General features: G+C 39.2%; 1 protein-coding gene across 1 annotated transcript in view; it reads right to left on the bottom strand.

The window, feature by feature from the left end:
• Positions 1 to 18,642, bottom strand: part of LOC104529901 (monofunctional C1-tetrahydrofolate synthase, mitochondrial-like) — a gene marked incomplete at both ends in the record, with an annotated part of 59,857 nt that overhangs the window by 17,849 nt on the left and 23,366 nt on the right. The window contains 5 exons of the mRNA XM_010174339.2: positions 591 to 665; positions 1,587 to 1,694; positions 4,291 to 4,337; positions 5,577 to 5,713; positions 14,459 to 14,632. Of these exons, the coding sequence (XP_010172641.2) occupies positions 591 to 665; positions 1,587 to 1,694; positions 4,291 to 4,337; positions 5,577 to 5,713; positions 14,459 to 14,632 (541 nt within the window). The remainder of the gene's footprint in view (positions 1 to 590; positions 666 to 1,586; positions 1,695 to 4,290; positions 4,338 to 5,576; positions 5,714 to 14,458; positions 14,633 to 18,642) is intronic.

Below are 18,642 nucleotides of genomic sequence, written 5' to 3'. Positions count from 1 at the left end.
ATATTCTCTTTCCCCAACACTAGTGGAATGTATCCGCTCTAGTTATTTATCAGAATGGCAGCCTCAAATCCAGATACTTTATTCATACATGAATTGCATAGGAAGCTCTCCTGGAAGCATTCAGAAAGCAAGATGGAATGCAAAAAGACACTATGCACACAAGTGTACTTCTACCCCTCAAAGAGAGAACATTGTCAAATAGACATCAATAAAACCCCAGAAGTATGTGCTATAATAAACTTTCAAAACCAGAAAATATTGCAAAGTCAAAGAATGTGAGTTTTCAAATGTGACTTTACCATAATAGGAAAAGTATTTTAAAAATTCTAACTTTAATATTTCATCAGGAAAGAAACAGCATTTAAAAACATTATTGGTTTATTTCAGGAGAAAAGAATAGCAAAAATGTTGGTTATGAAAATAATATGAGACCCAGACCCTATTACTTCAAGGGGGATTCTTTTAGAAAAAGTCTGGACTTAATAAATTAATGAGGGGGGGTCCCGTACATCAAATAATTTAAACAAGTTGCATAAGATAATACCTTTTATTAAGACTATAATTGAGGAGAGACTACATTAACAACTTACTCTCAAACGGGCAAGCTGAATAGCAGAAAATCCTCTCACACCATTAACTACTGGAACCAGTCTATTATACAAAGCCTAGAAAGAACACATGAGAAGCTAATGAAAGAAAAAGTTACAACCAGGAACTAGTTAAATAAAAAGCTAATGTTTTTACTTTATTTAGACTAATTTCAGTAAGAATTTCCCAGCCACATTAGTTGTGGACTTCTGCTTATCCATTTAAAAAACAACTCTGAGAAAGTGGTAGGCTTTTGAGCAATGTCTATGATTTAGCAGTATAAAACCAGTTACCAAAATTATTGTGTTTCTATGTTTCACCATTTTTTTTTTTTTTTTTTAAATTGGGAACTCTTTAAAAATTTAACCAAAATCCAAAGTATTCAAGCTATAACTATCATTCGCAAACTGGCCTAAATCCACATTTGTGTCATACCAAGTAAAGGGGCTATGACAACCCTGCTCAGTTTTAACACTATAGACAAAAAAAAAAAAAGAAAAAAAAGAAAAAAAAAAGGTTTCTTCCTTTACTTTCTCCATTTAAAGACTCAAGTTAGCATTTGTGTTAAGGTCACAACAGACTTAGCAGAGGGAAGAGGATCTAGCTGATGTTCCCCCACAATCCCTTCTTAAAGTACATCATACCCAACTACACATCAGAAATGTAATTTTTAACTTTAAAAGAAGTATACAAATTATTAGAAAGATTAACACTTCTAGATAGAGAAAACATCTTTTATCAGACTATTTAGTACACTCAGAAATAGGTGACAAGGTTCTGGGCATATCTTAAAGACTATCTTGTGGTAGCAGTTTGCTAGAAGAATATATTCTATAAGCACAATTTCCCAGCAGAACATAGAATGGCTTCACAGCAACAGTTTCTGTTCACATGGTGAAAATATAAAAAGTTAATCAACTTATTTTGGTTTGAAATGCACTTTATTGAAAAACTGAAAAGAAAAAAATGCCATGTGGATATTAAAAAATAATTCTCACCTTATCAGACTGAGTGTTTTCATGTAAGATCCTAGCATCAATAGCAGCAGCCAGCAAATTATTTGCAGCAGTTATAGCATGAATATCTCCAGTCAAATGAAGATTGAACTAGAAGGTGAAAACAACAATTTTTTAAAATAAACCATTTAACTCAAACTATTAATCTCAGACAGACTAGTGGAAACAATCACTGCTATCTCCTTGAGGATGGAGCTCTAATTAGTCATCTATAAGTGTAGATGAAATATTATCATGTTGAAAAAACACCAAGCAATACAAAGGACTTGTTTTAACCTGACTATGTGGTAAACCACCCTTAGTTTAGCCAAACAAAGCCACAGACATCTTTATTCTTTGTTAAATGATCCAAGAATGAAAAGCCCAGGGCTACAGTTCCACACCATCAATACTAAATCAGTTTACTGTCCATGTTCACTATTTGACCTGGACCAGACGTAGATTTCTGCTGACTCCTCTGGAGCACACCGTGCGTGCTGGCTTTGGGGATGTATGCCAGCTTTCTGCTAGCCACAGGAAAATAGCCTGTAGCTGAGGAGGCAACAGCTCTGCTGGTACAAAGTTTGCGCATCTAAGTTTTGTGGAAAAATCTGCAATCAGTAGTTAAGATTAGATTAGGACCTGTGTTACGTAGGTATTTTTGATATACAGGAGGTGGAAGGTCAGTTTTAATTGCACTGCAGCACTGACTCTGAAGGGGCATCAACAGAATCACATAATGTCAGGGATTGGAAGGGACCTCAGAAGATCATCTAGTCCAACCCCCCTGCCGGAGCAGGAACCTAAATGAGATCACACAGGAAGGCGTCCAGGTGGGTTTTGAATGTCTCCAGAGAAGGAGACTCCACAACCTCCCTGGGCAGCCTGTTCCAGTGCTCTGGCACCCTCACTGTAAAGAAGTTTTTTCTCAAGTTTAAGCAGAACCTCCTGTGTTCCAGCTCACACCCATTACCCCTTGTCCTACCATTGGTTGTCACAGAGAAGAGTCTGGTTCCATCCTCGTGACACTCACCCTTTATATATTTATAAACATTAATTAGGCAACCAACACAAGCCCTTGACTGTGATCAAATGTGCAACACAGGATCAAAACTCTAAGTGCTACATCAGGGCTCTGCTTCGACCACTTGTTCACTTTCAAGGTGGTACTTCACCAGTTCAGGCCATGGAGTGGTTTTGGTGAGGTCTAAATTAGACCCTTTTGGGGTGAAACCATCATGCATTTCCAAACAAGCACTGTGAATATATGCATAAGCTCAGCCATGCTATCCTTGTGTGCCTCTTCACCCACAGACCCTGCTTGCGTTTTACGTTCTGGAAAGCTACGCAAAACTCTGCTGTCAACTACAGTCTGCTGAAGCCCCTGGGCACGTGGCTAAGCCTGCTGAGGACAAGGGAGGGAAGCTAAGGGAAGCACCCAGCACCAACGGCAGCAGCCAACCCACACGACACACAGTCTACATTTCATCTCTGTCCTTGACCCAACTTGTCTGTAAATGCATGGATCACATAACTTTAGCATCATTAATGTTGAGCCTGACCAGGATGGACACTTCAGCCAGACTATCCCTATTTCCACACTGAGTATTTGGAAAGCGTGTACCCAGCCAGCTCCTTCAAAAGCCGCCACACTATTTTCAAAAGCTCTCAAAGACTGATGATGATGCCATCTTCAACCAAAATCCATTCACTTGTGGGCAGAGGAAAGCTGCAGATTAATACAGAGGTAAGAAAGCAATTCTTCCACTTTGCCAGTACCAGGGCCGCAGGGGCACCACCAGCCCTGTCCCTGCCCAGCCCCCCAGGGTTCCCCCATGGCCCAGGACCCCATGCCAGCCCCTGGGGCTGCCAGTCCCTGCCCCAGCCACACCACAGCAGGGTAGAGCCAGGCCTGTGTCTCAGCCCATTCCCAGGGAGGTTCCCAGGGCTGGGGCTGACCCAGCGCCCCCGGCTGCCTGCTCCTGGCTGGGGGGTGGGATGGGCCCTGCCTGGCCATCCCCATAGGGAACCCTGGCTCCTGCAGCTCCTCAGCAGCCTGCACCTGTGAAAAACAATTTTTCACAAGAGACTTCTCTGTTTCATCATTGGTTTTGAGCCAAATCATCTTCCTTTTACGAGTCTAACAGAAGTTGTCGTATTCACCCCTCCACAGTATTCTGGGTCTGTCCACCACAGGAGGATCAGCCTGGCTAAAAACAATTCTGCTTTGCCACACTCGGTGACTTCTGCTAAAGAGACATATTAAATATACATGTGAGAAGCAAATTTCCTCAACTCACTTGGCCTCGGCCTCCCTGCCTATTTCTATGCTACCAGAAAAGTAATGTTTTTTCATTCTCTTGTACAATAGATGTGGATATAAAAGGAAAAAAATAGCCATAGACAGCTTTTTGTCTTGTATGTTACACGTGGATAGCAGGCTTTCTTCTCAGGAAGCACCTGAATGATAGCTGAGATATTACAAACAAGTACAGTATCTGTACAATGTTTTTGCATCCCGGCTCCACAGCCCCCCTCCATGTCACACAGCATGCACATGGAGGTGGCAAGGGCCACATGCAGATGGCAAGGGCCACCCCAATTCTCCAGGCAGACCACTGCCACTGACCAAGTGCTGCAGTGGCCACCTCAGCCTGTCCACCCTTCACAGAAAGACAAGGACTTGCAGCCTCCCCCACTGCCTCACCTCCTCCATGGGAATCACTTGAGCGTATCCACCACCAGCTGCTCCACCTGTACAGGAAAGCACATGGTCACATCAGACTTGCACCAGTTTTAGAAAAAAAACCCAAAACCAAACATCCACCCTTAAACACGCAAAGTGAAACACACAGCATTGATGACCCATTTCTCAGCATTTTGATTTCTGTTAGGGGATCAGTGATGCACCCAAATTAACATGAATTTCTTAAATCTTGCTGGCTTTTCAGAGCAGGAAGGCCTACACGTGACAGCTGGTCCAGACTTTGGATAGGTAAGGGGTACCCTCTGCTCCTGCCCAGATTTAGGACACAATCATGCACATGCAGCTGTTGGATGGAAAGACACAGCAGTCACAAGCAATTACTGCTTCTGAACAAAACCTTCAGATGTTTGCCTGAGACCCCACTGCCTCTCCGGGCACAGGCAAAGCAGTTTGCTGTAGCCTACACACAAGTTGAGTGGAGGGATTAAAGCACTCACATGCACCAGTCCTGGCTGAGAAGTACAAAGCACCAGGAGCCTTCCAGCTGAAATCAAACTTGTTAACTTAAACTTCAGCAAAGCAAAGTAGAGCAGATGGGGAGTGCTTGCCCAGCTAGGCACCAATCTCAGCTGAGAAATGGCAAAAAAAAGATTGCATTACTTCCTATCAGCATTGAAGACAGGTTTGAACTCTGGCTGGCTCTTACCTGGCCCTCAGGCTCTTACAAGGCTTTCTAGGCAAAAAGGTAGCAGCCCACGATTAGGGGGGACAACTCAGAAGGACAGAGAGAAGAGGTTCAGACCTGGCCAAACATATGATGCAGACACAGCTGAACCATATGCATAACTGCCAACTTCCTTAGCTTGGATATTTCAAATCAATATGAGTGGATTTAGGACTCCTTCTCAAGGAATAATTAAACAGTAACATTTAGAGACATCTTTAGAGAGTCTCCAAGCAGAGGAGTGTCTGGAAGAGTGTGTACTGGCACAAAACTCCTCCTGCCTAACTCATCCCCATGCCTTTCATTATGTTTGGGCTTTATCTGAACTACCTGCATAACCTTTACGGGAAGATGTGTGCAAGAAACCTTCATCTATTAGTTATATATTTATCAAAAAAATCCCATACGCTATTATTCAGACAATCCACTGAGCTAGTGAAGTAACTAGGGAATTAAAAAAAACCAAACCAACAAAAACAAACTAACAAAACCCCAAATCAAAAAGCAAGCAGTATTTCCTTTTAAGCTGGAAGAGGTCATAGAGTCTGCAAATATTATGTACCTTTAACTCCAAAAGTAGGTCCTTGGGAAGGTTGTCTCAGACAAGCAAATGAATTAATGTTAAGGTGCGCAGTAAGTGCCTGGACAAGACCAATTGTGACTGTGCTTTTCCCCTCTCCTAGGGGTGTAGGGGTTATTCTAGCAAAACAAGAAAAAAGATTAATCAAATTCTTTGCTGATGTCAGCCTGGCTAAGTATATCAGAACTTACAGCTTTTTATTTCAATGAAGAATATTTGTACAGCAAATTTCAATAAGATTACTTTATCTCCACAAAAATATTGCCACAATGTTAGCCCCTAGCTCAAGCTGGAATGCTAATATACATGTGTCTTCTATTTAAGCAATTTACTATGATAGCAGAAAAAGAGAAGATTATTTTGGCAAAAGTTCTAAAAAGAATATATTGAATTTAGACATTTTTATTACAGCACAAAAGTCTCACCATTTCATTAACAAACCATCCATCAAGATACTCTGAGCATGTATTAATACTTTTCTGTAGTAATGCATGAGATGGTTTATTCCCATTGCTCAAACTGTGAATGAAATAAGAGACTATTTTAAATTAAATAACCAACACTTGTTTGTAGAGATCAACTATTCTTTTCCAGCTTCCATGTCATCATAACTCTCAACAATGACTGATCAACTGGTTTTAAAATAAAACAGGACACAAAAGTCACTATATTCAACTGAACATGATTTATTTTTGTGGTGGTTTGGGCAGTTACGTTTAATGATATTTTTGCACACTTAAGGGTGATGAGGGACAATCGCAATCACAGTCTGACCTCCCATACAAAAACTCAAAAACCTCATGCTACAACTTCCACATCTACACCATGATTGAACCAGGACAGAATTTTAGAAAGGCACTGAATCTCAAATCAGAGACTCTAACCTCCATTCAAAGACTATTCTTGCCCCTTCAATGAAGGGACGAGGACAGCTGATTTTGCAAGTAGAAAACTCCATCAGCCTTGTGTGAATGAGACATCTCAGTTTAAGTCACGTCCTCCCCACTTTCAAGGTCAGCATATTTGTTTATGATCCATGTTAAAAGTGGGAGGTCTTGGCGTTTTCTTCCCTTTTTCTTTTCTTTCTTAAAGTAGGAACACATCTCACGTCTCCAAAGAGCATTCAAATAATTCATCTGAGGCACTGCATTTCTCCTTCTGACTGGAAAAAGGAGAAAGCCCCAGTCCCTTTTCCACTCACGCCACTCTCACACAAGTCCTGCTTTTTGGCAAAGTGTAACCATTCATATCTTTGCTGCCTTCGCTACCTGCAGAGAAGTAAGTACCTTAGTGAAGCTGATGTTAAGAACTAAAGTTAATTCTCAAGCAAATATGAGCAAGCACAAGCATCCTAGACAGAGGAACCCTTATCCTATGACCTCTTCAATGCTTGAGCTAGGACATCTAGCTCTAATTAGAAACACTTCCTTTCCCAACTAGCAATTTTTCCAAGATACTGCTGTCCTCAGATCACAATTCAAATGGCATAAAAACATGAGTAACATTGTCAAATGCAAGGAGGCATCAGTGTTGTATCCTTGTGTTTAAGATTCAGTTTAGTTCAGTTAGTTTACAGATTAACAAAAGCCCTTCTTTGTACCACAAAATGTAAACACATGAAAAACTTTAACTTGTCACAAATCTATCTTTTACGTCATCATCCAATCCTGGGGGTTTTTTGTTAAAAAATAAGCCTTTGTTAGATATGTCTGGAAAAATTTGGGCAATAGGAGACAAGCCAAATTAACGTCTTCTATACTGTTCTAGGAAAGAATTTTCCTATTCAGAAAAGTAATCTTTTAGCTCAAGTTCTAGTGAAATCAATGGGATTTAGTACATCTGTAAGAGATTCTCTGAACTGAGACTCTTCATAAATAGTATTTTGTCTACTGATAGCTTTGAGCTACTCTTATATGACCTCGTAGTACATGGGTTACTTAATTTGGGCATTTGGTTTTAGTCATTTTTTCCTCACATATATAACATCATGTTTGCCAACCATCAGATTCTAAAACATTGTCAATAACTTACTATCCACACTATTTCATCACCCCACCTTCCTAGAACTGCACTCCCTTGACTTAAAAGGGAATTAATGGAGTTTTACCAAAATAACTATGTCGAGTCAACAAAAGGTAGGGGATTTAGAGCATAGCCTGAGAAGAATTCATTTTATCTACTCTCAAAAGGAGTTTTGGTCCCCAACGTCTTTTTATCCATACTATGCCTTCTTATTTCTTTCTGATCTACTGCAGAAGCACAGAATGCTACTTCATTTCTTTCACTTTCCTATTTGCAGCTCCTAGAAGAATGGACACTTTTCAATTTCTACATTGTCACAACAGTGAGCCCTCCTGGTTTTACTGTTACTACAATGATAGCTTCTGGTTTTCCCACCACTATTTCTTCCATCTCCATTTTGTCCCAGGATCCTAACTTTTGTACAAAGATGCTTCTTTCAGATTAACTCACTTTCACTACCAGTTTCACCTTCCTGACTACTGTTCTAACACTGGTTGCCCACAACCCATTCAAATCATTATTAGCATGGTTTCTCCTTGTCCCTTGTTCTCTTACTGTCTCATTCACTTTTGTCTACTGCACTCATCTCATTTACTTGTTCCTTTTATTCCTGTGCATTTGTCCTGGTTTTTGGCTGGGACAGGGCTACTTTTCTTCTTAGTAGTTAGAATACCATCGTGTTTTGGTTTGGAATTTGTTACGAGAAGAACGTTAATAACATAATAATGTTTTCAGTTGTCACTGGAAGTCGAAGGACTTTGTGTTTTGCTAGTCTGCAGGTGTGACTAGAGGGGTAAAATATTAAAATTAGTAACTCAAACTAGCATTTAGATATGCCAGTGGGATATTCCATATCATATAACATCATGTTCAGTATTCTAATGAGGGTGTCTCAGGCTCTTGTTCACTTGGGTTCCTGCTCTTCTGGGATTGCATTTTCAGTTTGGGGATTGTCACTCCTCCAGGATCATTATCTGGAAATGGTCCAGGTTTGGTTGGCAGGTGATAAGCAATTGCACTATGCATCACTCATTTGTATATTTTATTATTACTATTACTACCATTATTTTATTAGTAGTATTATTACCATTATTATTATTAAGGTTTTTTTTATTTCAGTTCAGGTACTGAATTGTTCTTATCTCAACCTACAAGTCACCTTACCCTTACCACTCCAGTTCTCTCCCCTATTCCCTGGTTGGGCAGGGGAGAGTGAGCAAGCAGCTGTTCAGTGTTTGGTTGCTAGCCAAGTGAAACCACCGCAGTATTAAAGATGAGTTTAAAGAATATGAGAGCAATCTTGAGGCATTACTGCACTCATTCAAAGACTTAACAAGATAATAACTCTTTAAGCTATTAGTTATTTAAAAAACAACACCACCAAAAAAACCCCGCACCACCAAAAAGCAAACTATTCTGCTATGAAGGTGACACCTATAACTGTTTACTGGAAGTTAGCAGTAAAGGACTTTTCACAAACCCCAAAGACTCAGTGCACACAACGGCTGCACTGCTAACAGAACAACTTGTATTTGCAGTGCTTCTTGTTGGACACATGAAGTTCATATTCGAGAGAATTCAAACATCATCACTAGATTATTTACTCATGTGCAGCTTAAAAGATGGCAGAAGGCTGACCTGGCATACACAGCTGCACAGGGACTCTTTACTACTCTTGTGAAACAAGCCAAAATCAGAGATGTAGGCTACTATTCATTAAAGGAAAGGAAATTGGAATTGACAAATGCATAAACAGAAGGCATGTTACTAGTTGCTTGAAGAATAGTATCTACTTGTTGCAGAAGACAGACACAATCAAGTGCCACATTACTAAAATGCTCAGGTAACCTGGCTGGCCTATTCTAAAATGACTGTGTAAAATGAGTCAGAAAGTACTGGGAATTTTCTATAAGAAAGGCTTTTTACAGAATAAAAAAAAAAACCTTATCGATCCTCAACTTCTCATCTTACATGAGACACCCTGGCAGGACATCTTTGATTCTCAGAGGCTCAGTAGCAGCCTGAAGACTACAGGAGAAACCTTAAGAGCTAAACAGTTATTTAATAGTTTCAAAAGTTACCAGAACATCCATCTTAAATATTAGTTTAAAAAAACTCCCAAAAAACCCCAAACCAAACCAAATCAAACAAGCTTGAAATTATAAGACATTTCTATTCCAATAATTTCCTTTAAAAGCTTATTTAAAATATCTTCCTTTTTGTACCTGGTCTACTTTGATCAATTTTTATAAATAAAATTATCAACTTAAACTGTTTTGTGGACAAGGATGTTTTTGCTGGCCACACTACTGAGCCTCCACTGTTGCAACTTAGGTCACTCGCTCGCATGAGTATAAAATTACAGCTGGCAATGGCTAACTTTAGCTCAATTGTGCAATGCTGTGTTTTGACCTCATGCAAATCTAGAAAAAAAGCCTCCTTTAAAATACAGTAAATTTTAATGAACTTCAAGAGACTTTTACATTCATTTGCATTATTCTTCAAATTTCTTTAATATGTTTTCAGTCTAAACACAGAAGCCTCACCATCATTTTCCTGCTTAAAACTCCTTTCTTTGCCACCTACCAAGCAGTGACCAGCTCCTTGGCAAAGTAAGTTTTCCATAACATTGGAAAGCCTTCTCTCTTTATGTATATCAAAACAAAGATAAGAATATGCAGACTTTGTGTTTGTTTGTTATACATCACATTAGCTTACAGTGGAGTGGTTTCTGTGGGAAAGCTACATGAGGTCTCCCAAAGAGAAAATAAACAAACAGTGAGATGATACACTGCACCAGCTGTAACCTCCTCACAGCTACCCTGGCCATTATGACTCCGGCAAGAACTTTACTGGATATATGATATTTCTTCTCTTTCGAATTTCCTATCTTCAACTCATCAGTGTCAGCAATTTAAAAGATTTTAATGAGTTCACCATTCTTGTGATCTACACAGAAACCTGCGATGCCTAGCTATGTACGGCGTGGGCAATCGAGCTCCCATAAATGACAGCCTCATCTACATACATCTCCCATCCAAGATTACAACTGTCAAAAATATACTTCTGAGCAGAGAATTGTTGCAAGTCCTGTCACCTCATCAAGGTGAGATTATGACAACACTGCAGTGGCACCCTCAAAATGGGACTGGAACTTCCAGATACAAAAGCACAGTGATCGCTGTGAAACTAAAATGACTGAACAAAGCCAGGAACAGACTGATGAATCCACAACTACAAACTCTCAAAAGCTGACGAAGATCCATCCAAGACAAAATCCCAACCAGGAGCTGTGCAACAACATGATGAACACCTGACAAACTGCCTCAGACATGACTTTGCTTTGGACTGTCAGATGTTTCACTGCATCAACACAGTGGTATTTTCCCCATTTACTGTTCCCTGAATTTTTCCTTTTTTGTCTACCATTCTTCTTTTCGTTCAAGCACCCTGTGGCCCAAAAAATACAGTGAACACAAATACAATCCAATATGTACCTGTTAGAAGTAGAACGCAATTCCAAATCTGAAAGTTCTGTTCCTAAGATGTTTACCATCGTACAACAGGTACGATGTACGATGTCAGTATTTATTACCCTCCATTTTTATCTTACCAAAAAGGTAGTTCTTCACAAAACAATCTATTAATGTTTGGTGAAAAGTACTGATTTTAAATTTTCCAGCATTCAAAATCCAACACACTTCTTACTAAAAGCAGTATTATATTTCAAAATTTGTCCACGTTCTATTATTCCTCTGCTTGCATTTTTGAAGTGAAAAAGTTTCCAGAATTAACCGGTAAAAGCTACGGCACTGGAGCATTTAAAATCAAAATGCTGGAACACACACAGAGTTTAACAAATTTTAGATGTAGTTTCATATTGTGTTTAGGAATATGTTATCTACATGTTTGAATATGTGATTAAGTTACCCTGGGCACTAAACTTAGCTACTAGGTCATGCACAAGGTTCATTCATTTGCACGTTCTCAGCTTGCAGTGAATGGGAGACAGTTTGAGTTAACGTCTCCTGCAACGTAATTTTTTTAGCACACTAAAAGCCTGTATACAGGCAGTTGATGCCCAAGAGTTAATGGCTCCATGACAACTCATAGCTCTGACCCCAAGGTGTCTTAAGACAAGCCCTACATCAAGTCACACATGCACACACACACACAAACAAACAAAAAAAAGGAGAATGAAAAAAGTGAGTAACATGCTGTCCACATAGGAGAAAGTGGAAGTTGTAAAGAAATTAAGCCTACATCTTATTTTTGGGAGACATGATCTGTTAATCAAACTGCAATTTTTCAGCAGACAAAGTATGTACTGGATGAGGCATTTAGGCATATTTGAGTGCATTCAGAAAGTGCAAAGATGACTTTCCAATTAGTAGCAACTTTTAAAAAAGTCATAAATACAACTATCCTTGGAGATTAAAAGGTACATATGGTTGCATTTTGCTATTCAGAACAACAAGTTTGGGCTCTAGCACATCAGGAATAAACTAGGAGACCGTTTGCAGCAAATATTTATAACTCCTAGGCATCAGGAAATATTTAAACTTGATTGTGGAATTACAGGCACAAATGTCACTGTCTGCATCGTGGATGGGTAATGGAGATTTTGCAGCTTGTTGAATACACACAAACTTTTCACTCCCTTCACATATGAAAAGTTCACATCACACTTAATATTTCCATCAGACCAAATACCCTGAAGTATAAGCATATATCTTAAATGTTTCCTCTGAAGCACTGAAAACTTATTCCGAAGACCTCCAGTGCATCATTATAAAATAATTTCTAATTGTCTTTGATTATTGTGAACAAACATAATAATCCAAATGGCAGGTTTTGGTTGACCTTGCCTTGGCAAGGAGAGGATGAAGAAGGTAACTGTGAGGATATTATTTCACTCCCCACTTTCCACACTTGAGTGGAATTCAATTTTCATGTACTAAACATTTCCCCACCAGATGCAGTTCCCTGTTTTTCTTAAAATCATTGTCTGCTACAGTCAGTTCAGCAAATGAAAACACATAAAACACAAACCACCTATATATTTTATATGTACAATATTTCAAAGTCAAACTTTGAACCCTCTCAGAAGAGAACGTTTCCACTATTGTAGCCGCCTTGCCCAGGCACTCCTTGTGCAGTAGAGGTGGCTTTGCACTCACACCATGAGATGCAATGACTTCAGAGAAGTCACCAGTAGCAACATACTGCATAATCAAGTTGTGTAGGTACCAAACACACTCATTTGTTTGTGAAACACAGTTCAGTCTTTACACATGTCATATAAACTTAAGAAGATACAATTTTCTATTTGTTGCCAGCTTTTCATCTTGCTAGTCAAAACTTCCCGATTTCTTCCCCGTGTATTTCTTCCCCCGACTTCTGTCTGTGCCAACAAAACAACATTCAGACAATTGCTTGAGCTACCTACCTTGAAGAAGACTGACAGACAAAGCAGTGAGAAGAAATGTCAGCACTGGTGCATACCACCCAGCACAACTAAAATCCACCTGAATGGGGCTTTACATCATGCTATCGTCCACCTCCAGAAATTTTCAAATAACCTCTACTTCTGTGCGACTCTACTGCTAGAGAAACTGGCAGCATGGTGCCCAGCTGATGCAGCTGACAACATGAGCCAGAAAATACATGGTAGCAACTTTCTTCAAAGTCAGACAAATGCTGAATCTGCTTTTCTTTCTCCAAAGCAGGAAAATAGAATATAAAACTCTACTGAAGGAAATCAGGCTCAAACAGCTATTATTTCCTTCTCTTAAACAACTGCTCCAATGTCGTCCAGGAACATCTTTATACATTGCAGTTCTATCTATAGCTTTGCAGACAGATTGCTAACTTGTCTGCCTCAGCTTTGCAACATCGGGTCTCTCAAGTCTCATCAATCATTATCTCAGATACTGCCAGAAGTCCATGTTGTGCCACAGGATGGTACTAAAGTTGGACTTGATGATCTTAAGGGTCTTTTCCAACCTAAATGATTCTATGATTCTATAAAGCAAACAGTTTGCAAACCACTACCCCAGCTGAGGAATTGGTAGATCAAGGCAGTTAAGAACAGTCTTCTTCTGGATCAGCCTAAAGGTGTATTTGAAACCTGACTGGTTTTACTTACAAGGAAGCAACCATATAGATGAATTAAAAATATAAAGAACACATTGCAATTTAAATATTAAGGAAAATCTTCACATGTTTGTTCACACTTAGAAGTTTCCACTTAGCAAACTAGGTGAATGAAAAAATGATGTGTCACTGAATGCAGAAAAAAATCATAGCTGTTTAGAAGAGAAGCATGTAATTACTGCTGAGCATAGCATTTGCTATAATCGTGGGAACAGTGAGCACGATAAGCCTGCCTGGAGACATGTCTACATTTCAGAGAAAAAACATGTCTTTTTCAACTTTGTAATCTGTTCTTCAATAAAAAAAGTATTTATTGTTAATATCAACAGATTATCATGTATCTTCTGTTAAAGTTTGTTTATAAACAGCCACAATACACACAGACTTAAATATTCAAGTTAAGCATTTAAAATTCTAATAAAACAGTAAGAAAAACTCCACACACCAACAGATAACATTTAAGAAGCGCAAAACAAACTACCTTTTATAAAATATACTTCACTTCGGTAAAAAAAAAGTTACTTCAAAAAAATTTCAAAAACTGTTTGCTTTCAGAAGAGAGCAACATACAGCTGAAAACATTCGGGATTCTTATTTGTGCAATGATTTAAAAAGATGTAAGCTGCATGTTTATATTAATATGAGTGGAAAGGGTGGACACTAATGACATTAATGTGCATTCTTACCCAGCAACTAGAACATATTTTCCATCTGGTTGATTCTTTAACCTTTCCAGCAGAGACAAACGTACTTTGGCTTTGGTTTGGCCATAGATCTCAATTTCATCTGTAAGCAATCCTATCTCCTTGGCAAGTACATCAACAGCTTTTGGACTCTGCGCTCGGGAAATCTCAATATCACTGGAAAAGAAAACAAATAGGAGTTAGGAGATTTCTCACAGCTTAGGTGGTCAACAACAGAGCACAAAACAACAACAAATACTCCAACAATGGGGTTATTTTCAATCCTTTCTCACATTTTATTAACCAAACCTAAAGATTTGCTAACACCTAATATAACACTGAAAATAATGTGCAGTGTTTGTTAATTGTTACAATTACACAGAGTTCTTTCGTTTCATCAGATTCCAAATATTACATAATGCTTTCATATCAAGCTACAGACGTGTCTGCTGGATGCTCAAGCATGTCCCACTGGAATGGATGTTTCTGTTTTTGTTTTTCTTCTCTTCCCTCCCACTATATTTCAGCACCTACACTTTACTAAAAAGCACATACATTCCTTGGCCAACAGTCACATAAACACATTGGCTAAACCTGATGCTTGTGCATGTAACGCCTTTCATCAGAGGGTACTGCCACGCAAGCTAAGCCTCGCTACTCCCCCATGAGGGCACCAAAGGAAACAAGGCATTTGAAGATCAACTCATGCACTTCTAAAACACAGCTAAATTGAAAATGGTCACATGGCAGAATTTAATGTCCAGGGCTCAGGCCAGAAGTTCAGTGAGCTTATAAACTATTTCCAGCAAGGACCACGAGTGGCAGCTGAGGCAAGAGAACAAGCATGGAGCAAGCACACATAGTAGAATTGCCTGAGGGGAGGTGGCTGTAGGCTGGGAGACACTATTGTATCTGCAATTCCTGACCTAGACCACATGAGGTTTTTGGATTTAATACTCCTTCATGGATTTTTCTTTGGTGAGCTTGAGCTAGTTGCCCCTGGAGTCCACCTAAGTGTTTAGCAGCTGCAAGCTCTCATGGCAGTAAAGTCCAGGGCCAGGAACACAAGATGTGAAGAGTCGACTCCTTTGGCTTTGAATTGCTCACACCACCACAAAAGCAAGTTAAAAAATTATCAAGAGATTAATTACTTGCAGCCTAACCAGGTTAAATTCCTTCCTGCAGTTTCAGTTGATCACAATATTTTTAAGATAGCATCTGGCAACAGCATCAAAGCTAATGTTCTGAACTTTCAAACAGTCTGCAGGACCTCAAATATCCACAGATGAACACAGAACTACTGCCAGATCTCAGCTCTATGTGTGGATTTCAGCTGTTCCACATCCACCAGCAAATTATCAGTTTGTGCCAACTTAATCGCTTGCAATTCTTTGAGGATATCCTGAACTGGGACTATTATTCAACTCTAATTCTCAAGTATCCCACTTTTGCACCCTGCAGCAGCTAAGTGAAACCCAGAAATCCTCCATCCAAACACTGATGTAATCCAGTATTACAGGACAAGAAACTGCTCAATCGCAGCACTCAATTGATGGGGTTTCATTGCATGCACTAACCTGGAAGCTGCTTACTTTCAAAGACATACTAAGTGCTTCCTCTTGCATAGGAGAACATAACTTTGGCTTTTTTATACACTACATCAAACATAACTAACTGCAAAAATGTGTTGAGAAGACAAGATGGAGAGGCTTACAAACATCACATGACAAAGAATATTTAAAGTCTTCATTTAGAACTCTCTATATAAAACCAACTTGATTCCCAGAAAAATACTGGTAAGTTGATGGTAGTGTGGACCCTTAAAGATTTAAGCAAGGAAAATATGTAGGGTGACTATTCTGCTATTAAAACAATTGATGTATTCGGCAAGAGAGAAGGATGTAGACTAATATGACACAAAGTTAACCTGCCCTTTTTTTTTTCTCCTACTAAATATGTCAGCCTATTTACTAAAAGACAAAAGCTATTATTTCAAATCTCAGGCCAGACTATCAAGACCCCCTGCAGCAATCTCAGCCCTTCCTATTTCCCTGATCTCTTGGGCCACAAACACCTCCTTCTCAGAGTTCTGGAAGAAACAATGAGCCTTTTCCCACCTGGCAGGTACTACTACTGGCAAAAAGTGAAAGAAGCAAAACTGACCAAGCTGTAAACTTATAAATTTAAAGGTAAAGAATTTCTACATAAATAAAATTACAAACATTTTTAGAAGTCAAGTAAAATTGACAGTGGATACTAACAGTTCTCTATTGGTAAAACCACTGCTGTCATCATTTCCCTATCTGAAGTTCCCTCAAGAACCTTCAAGGCAACTGCCCTTTTAACATATTAGAAAACTTTTAATGGCAGATTGCACACCGATACATGCAATAAAGTGATAAAAGGCATAATTTGACAATGAATTGATATTTATACCTTAACTACTATTAGGGCTAAACAACACACATGAAATGTTTACATCTGGTCTATTTCTTTTTCTAAAACACAGGAAATTAAACATTTTATTATAACTAGCATTTAGAAGTCTACATTTGTACATAGCTCTTTTGGTTTGACAATACATTCTCCATATCAGAAATACCAGAATTATTCAATAAGCTAGATTATTCAATATTGATGGAAATGTGGAACACTGGTTCTTCTGTATGTATGAGATTTGCCAAGCAAAAAGTCATCCTTTACAAAATACAGGAAAAATTTAAAAGATGAGGGAAGGCTTACATCTATGAGCCTGTGTGCTGGAATTTTTTTTTTACTGCATATTTGTAAGAAAACTTTCCGTTTCCAATATCTTTGGAAATACTTCAATTAACACCCAGATCTCACAGAAATCAAAAAGCAGATGTTCCTCGTTTTACTGCTTAAGTAGCTTTGCCTCATTTTCAATGAAAACTCCATCTGTTTCCACACAACATGGTGTATTGCTGTAAGATTACATTTTATTGAAGGATACTTTCCATCTGATGAGTTATTTTACATTTAAAAGAAAAAAAAGAAATAAAGCTTTAGAGTTAGCAAATAAACAGAAGCCCTCTCATTGGTTATATTATAAGCCGTTATATATTAATTATGTAAATATTTATGTAGTAAACAAACAGTGTCATAGAGAAGGTTGTGAATACTTTCTTTGAAACTTTTTTCACCATCACACTCACGCCATTTCATGCTTTAATCTACTGTTTAACTGTATCATTTAAGGATAGATTTTTCAGGATTTAAGTCTAGAAATTTTAAATACTGGCCCAAGAAAAGCTCAAGCACTCTTGTGCCCCCGGGTACAACAGAAAACTCATTCTTTTGGCATTTCCATTTTATATTACAATTGTGCCCATTCCCATCAAAGTGTTGTAAGAGACAGTAGAAAACTGAATCAAAGAGCTTAGAAAAGAAAACATTTTGTTACTGCTTTCCAAAAACACAGCAGTGGGATTCAGAATTACAGCATCACAGAGGAGTTGAGCTTGGAAGGGACCTCTGGATGATATGTGGTCCACCTACTCCCCTGCTCAAGCAGAGCCACCTAGGGCTGGTTGCCCAGGACCATATCCATGTGGCTTTTGAATATCTCCAAGGAGGGAGACTCCACAGCCTCTCTGCATAACCTGTGCCAGTATACTCAGTCACTCTCACAGTAGAAAAGTCTTTCCTGGTGTTCAGAGGGAACCTCCTGTGTTTCAGTACATGCCCGTTGTCTCCTGCCTTGTCACTGGGCACCACTGAGAAGAGCCTGGCTCCATCCTCTCTGTACCCTTGTATCTGTACACATTGATAAGATCGCCCTGAGCCTTGTCTTCTCCGGGCCGAGCAGTCTCAGCTCTCTTTGCCTTTCTTCCTATGTGAGGTCCCTTCATCATCTGCATGGCCCAGAATCAGGCATACAAACAAGCACACAAAAATTTCAAAGCTTTTCTACATGGTAGAACCTCACTTCAAGTCCTTGGTTCCTTTCTCTGTCACCCAACACAGCCAACACACAGCAAAGCACTTTATTAGCGCAGGAAAGGGCTCAGGCTGCTCTAAATGTCAGAGCTGAGAGCAACTGTGCCAAGGCAGCCCTAAAACACCTGCGGGCTGGACACCGGCCTTGGGAGGTGAATGACAGGAACTGACTGAAAAGATTCTGGCTACGAGAATAAATACGCTCCCTGCTTTTCACATATACACAG

Source organism: Antrostomus carolinensis, unplaced genomic scaffold, assembly GCF_000700745.2.
Source record: "Antrostomus carolinensis isolate BGI_N321 unplaced genomic scaffold, ASM70074v2 scaffold7518, whole genome shotgun sequence".
NCBI lineage: Eukaryota > Metazoa > Chordata > Aves > Caprimulgiformes > Caprimulgidae > Antrostomus > Antrostomus carolinensis.
Note: the sequence above shows the minus strand (reverse complement) of the source record. Positions and strands in the feature narration are given on the sequence as shown.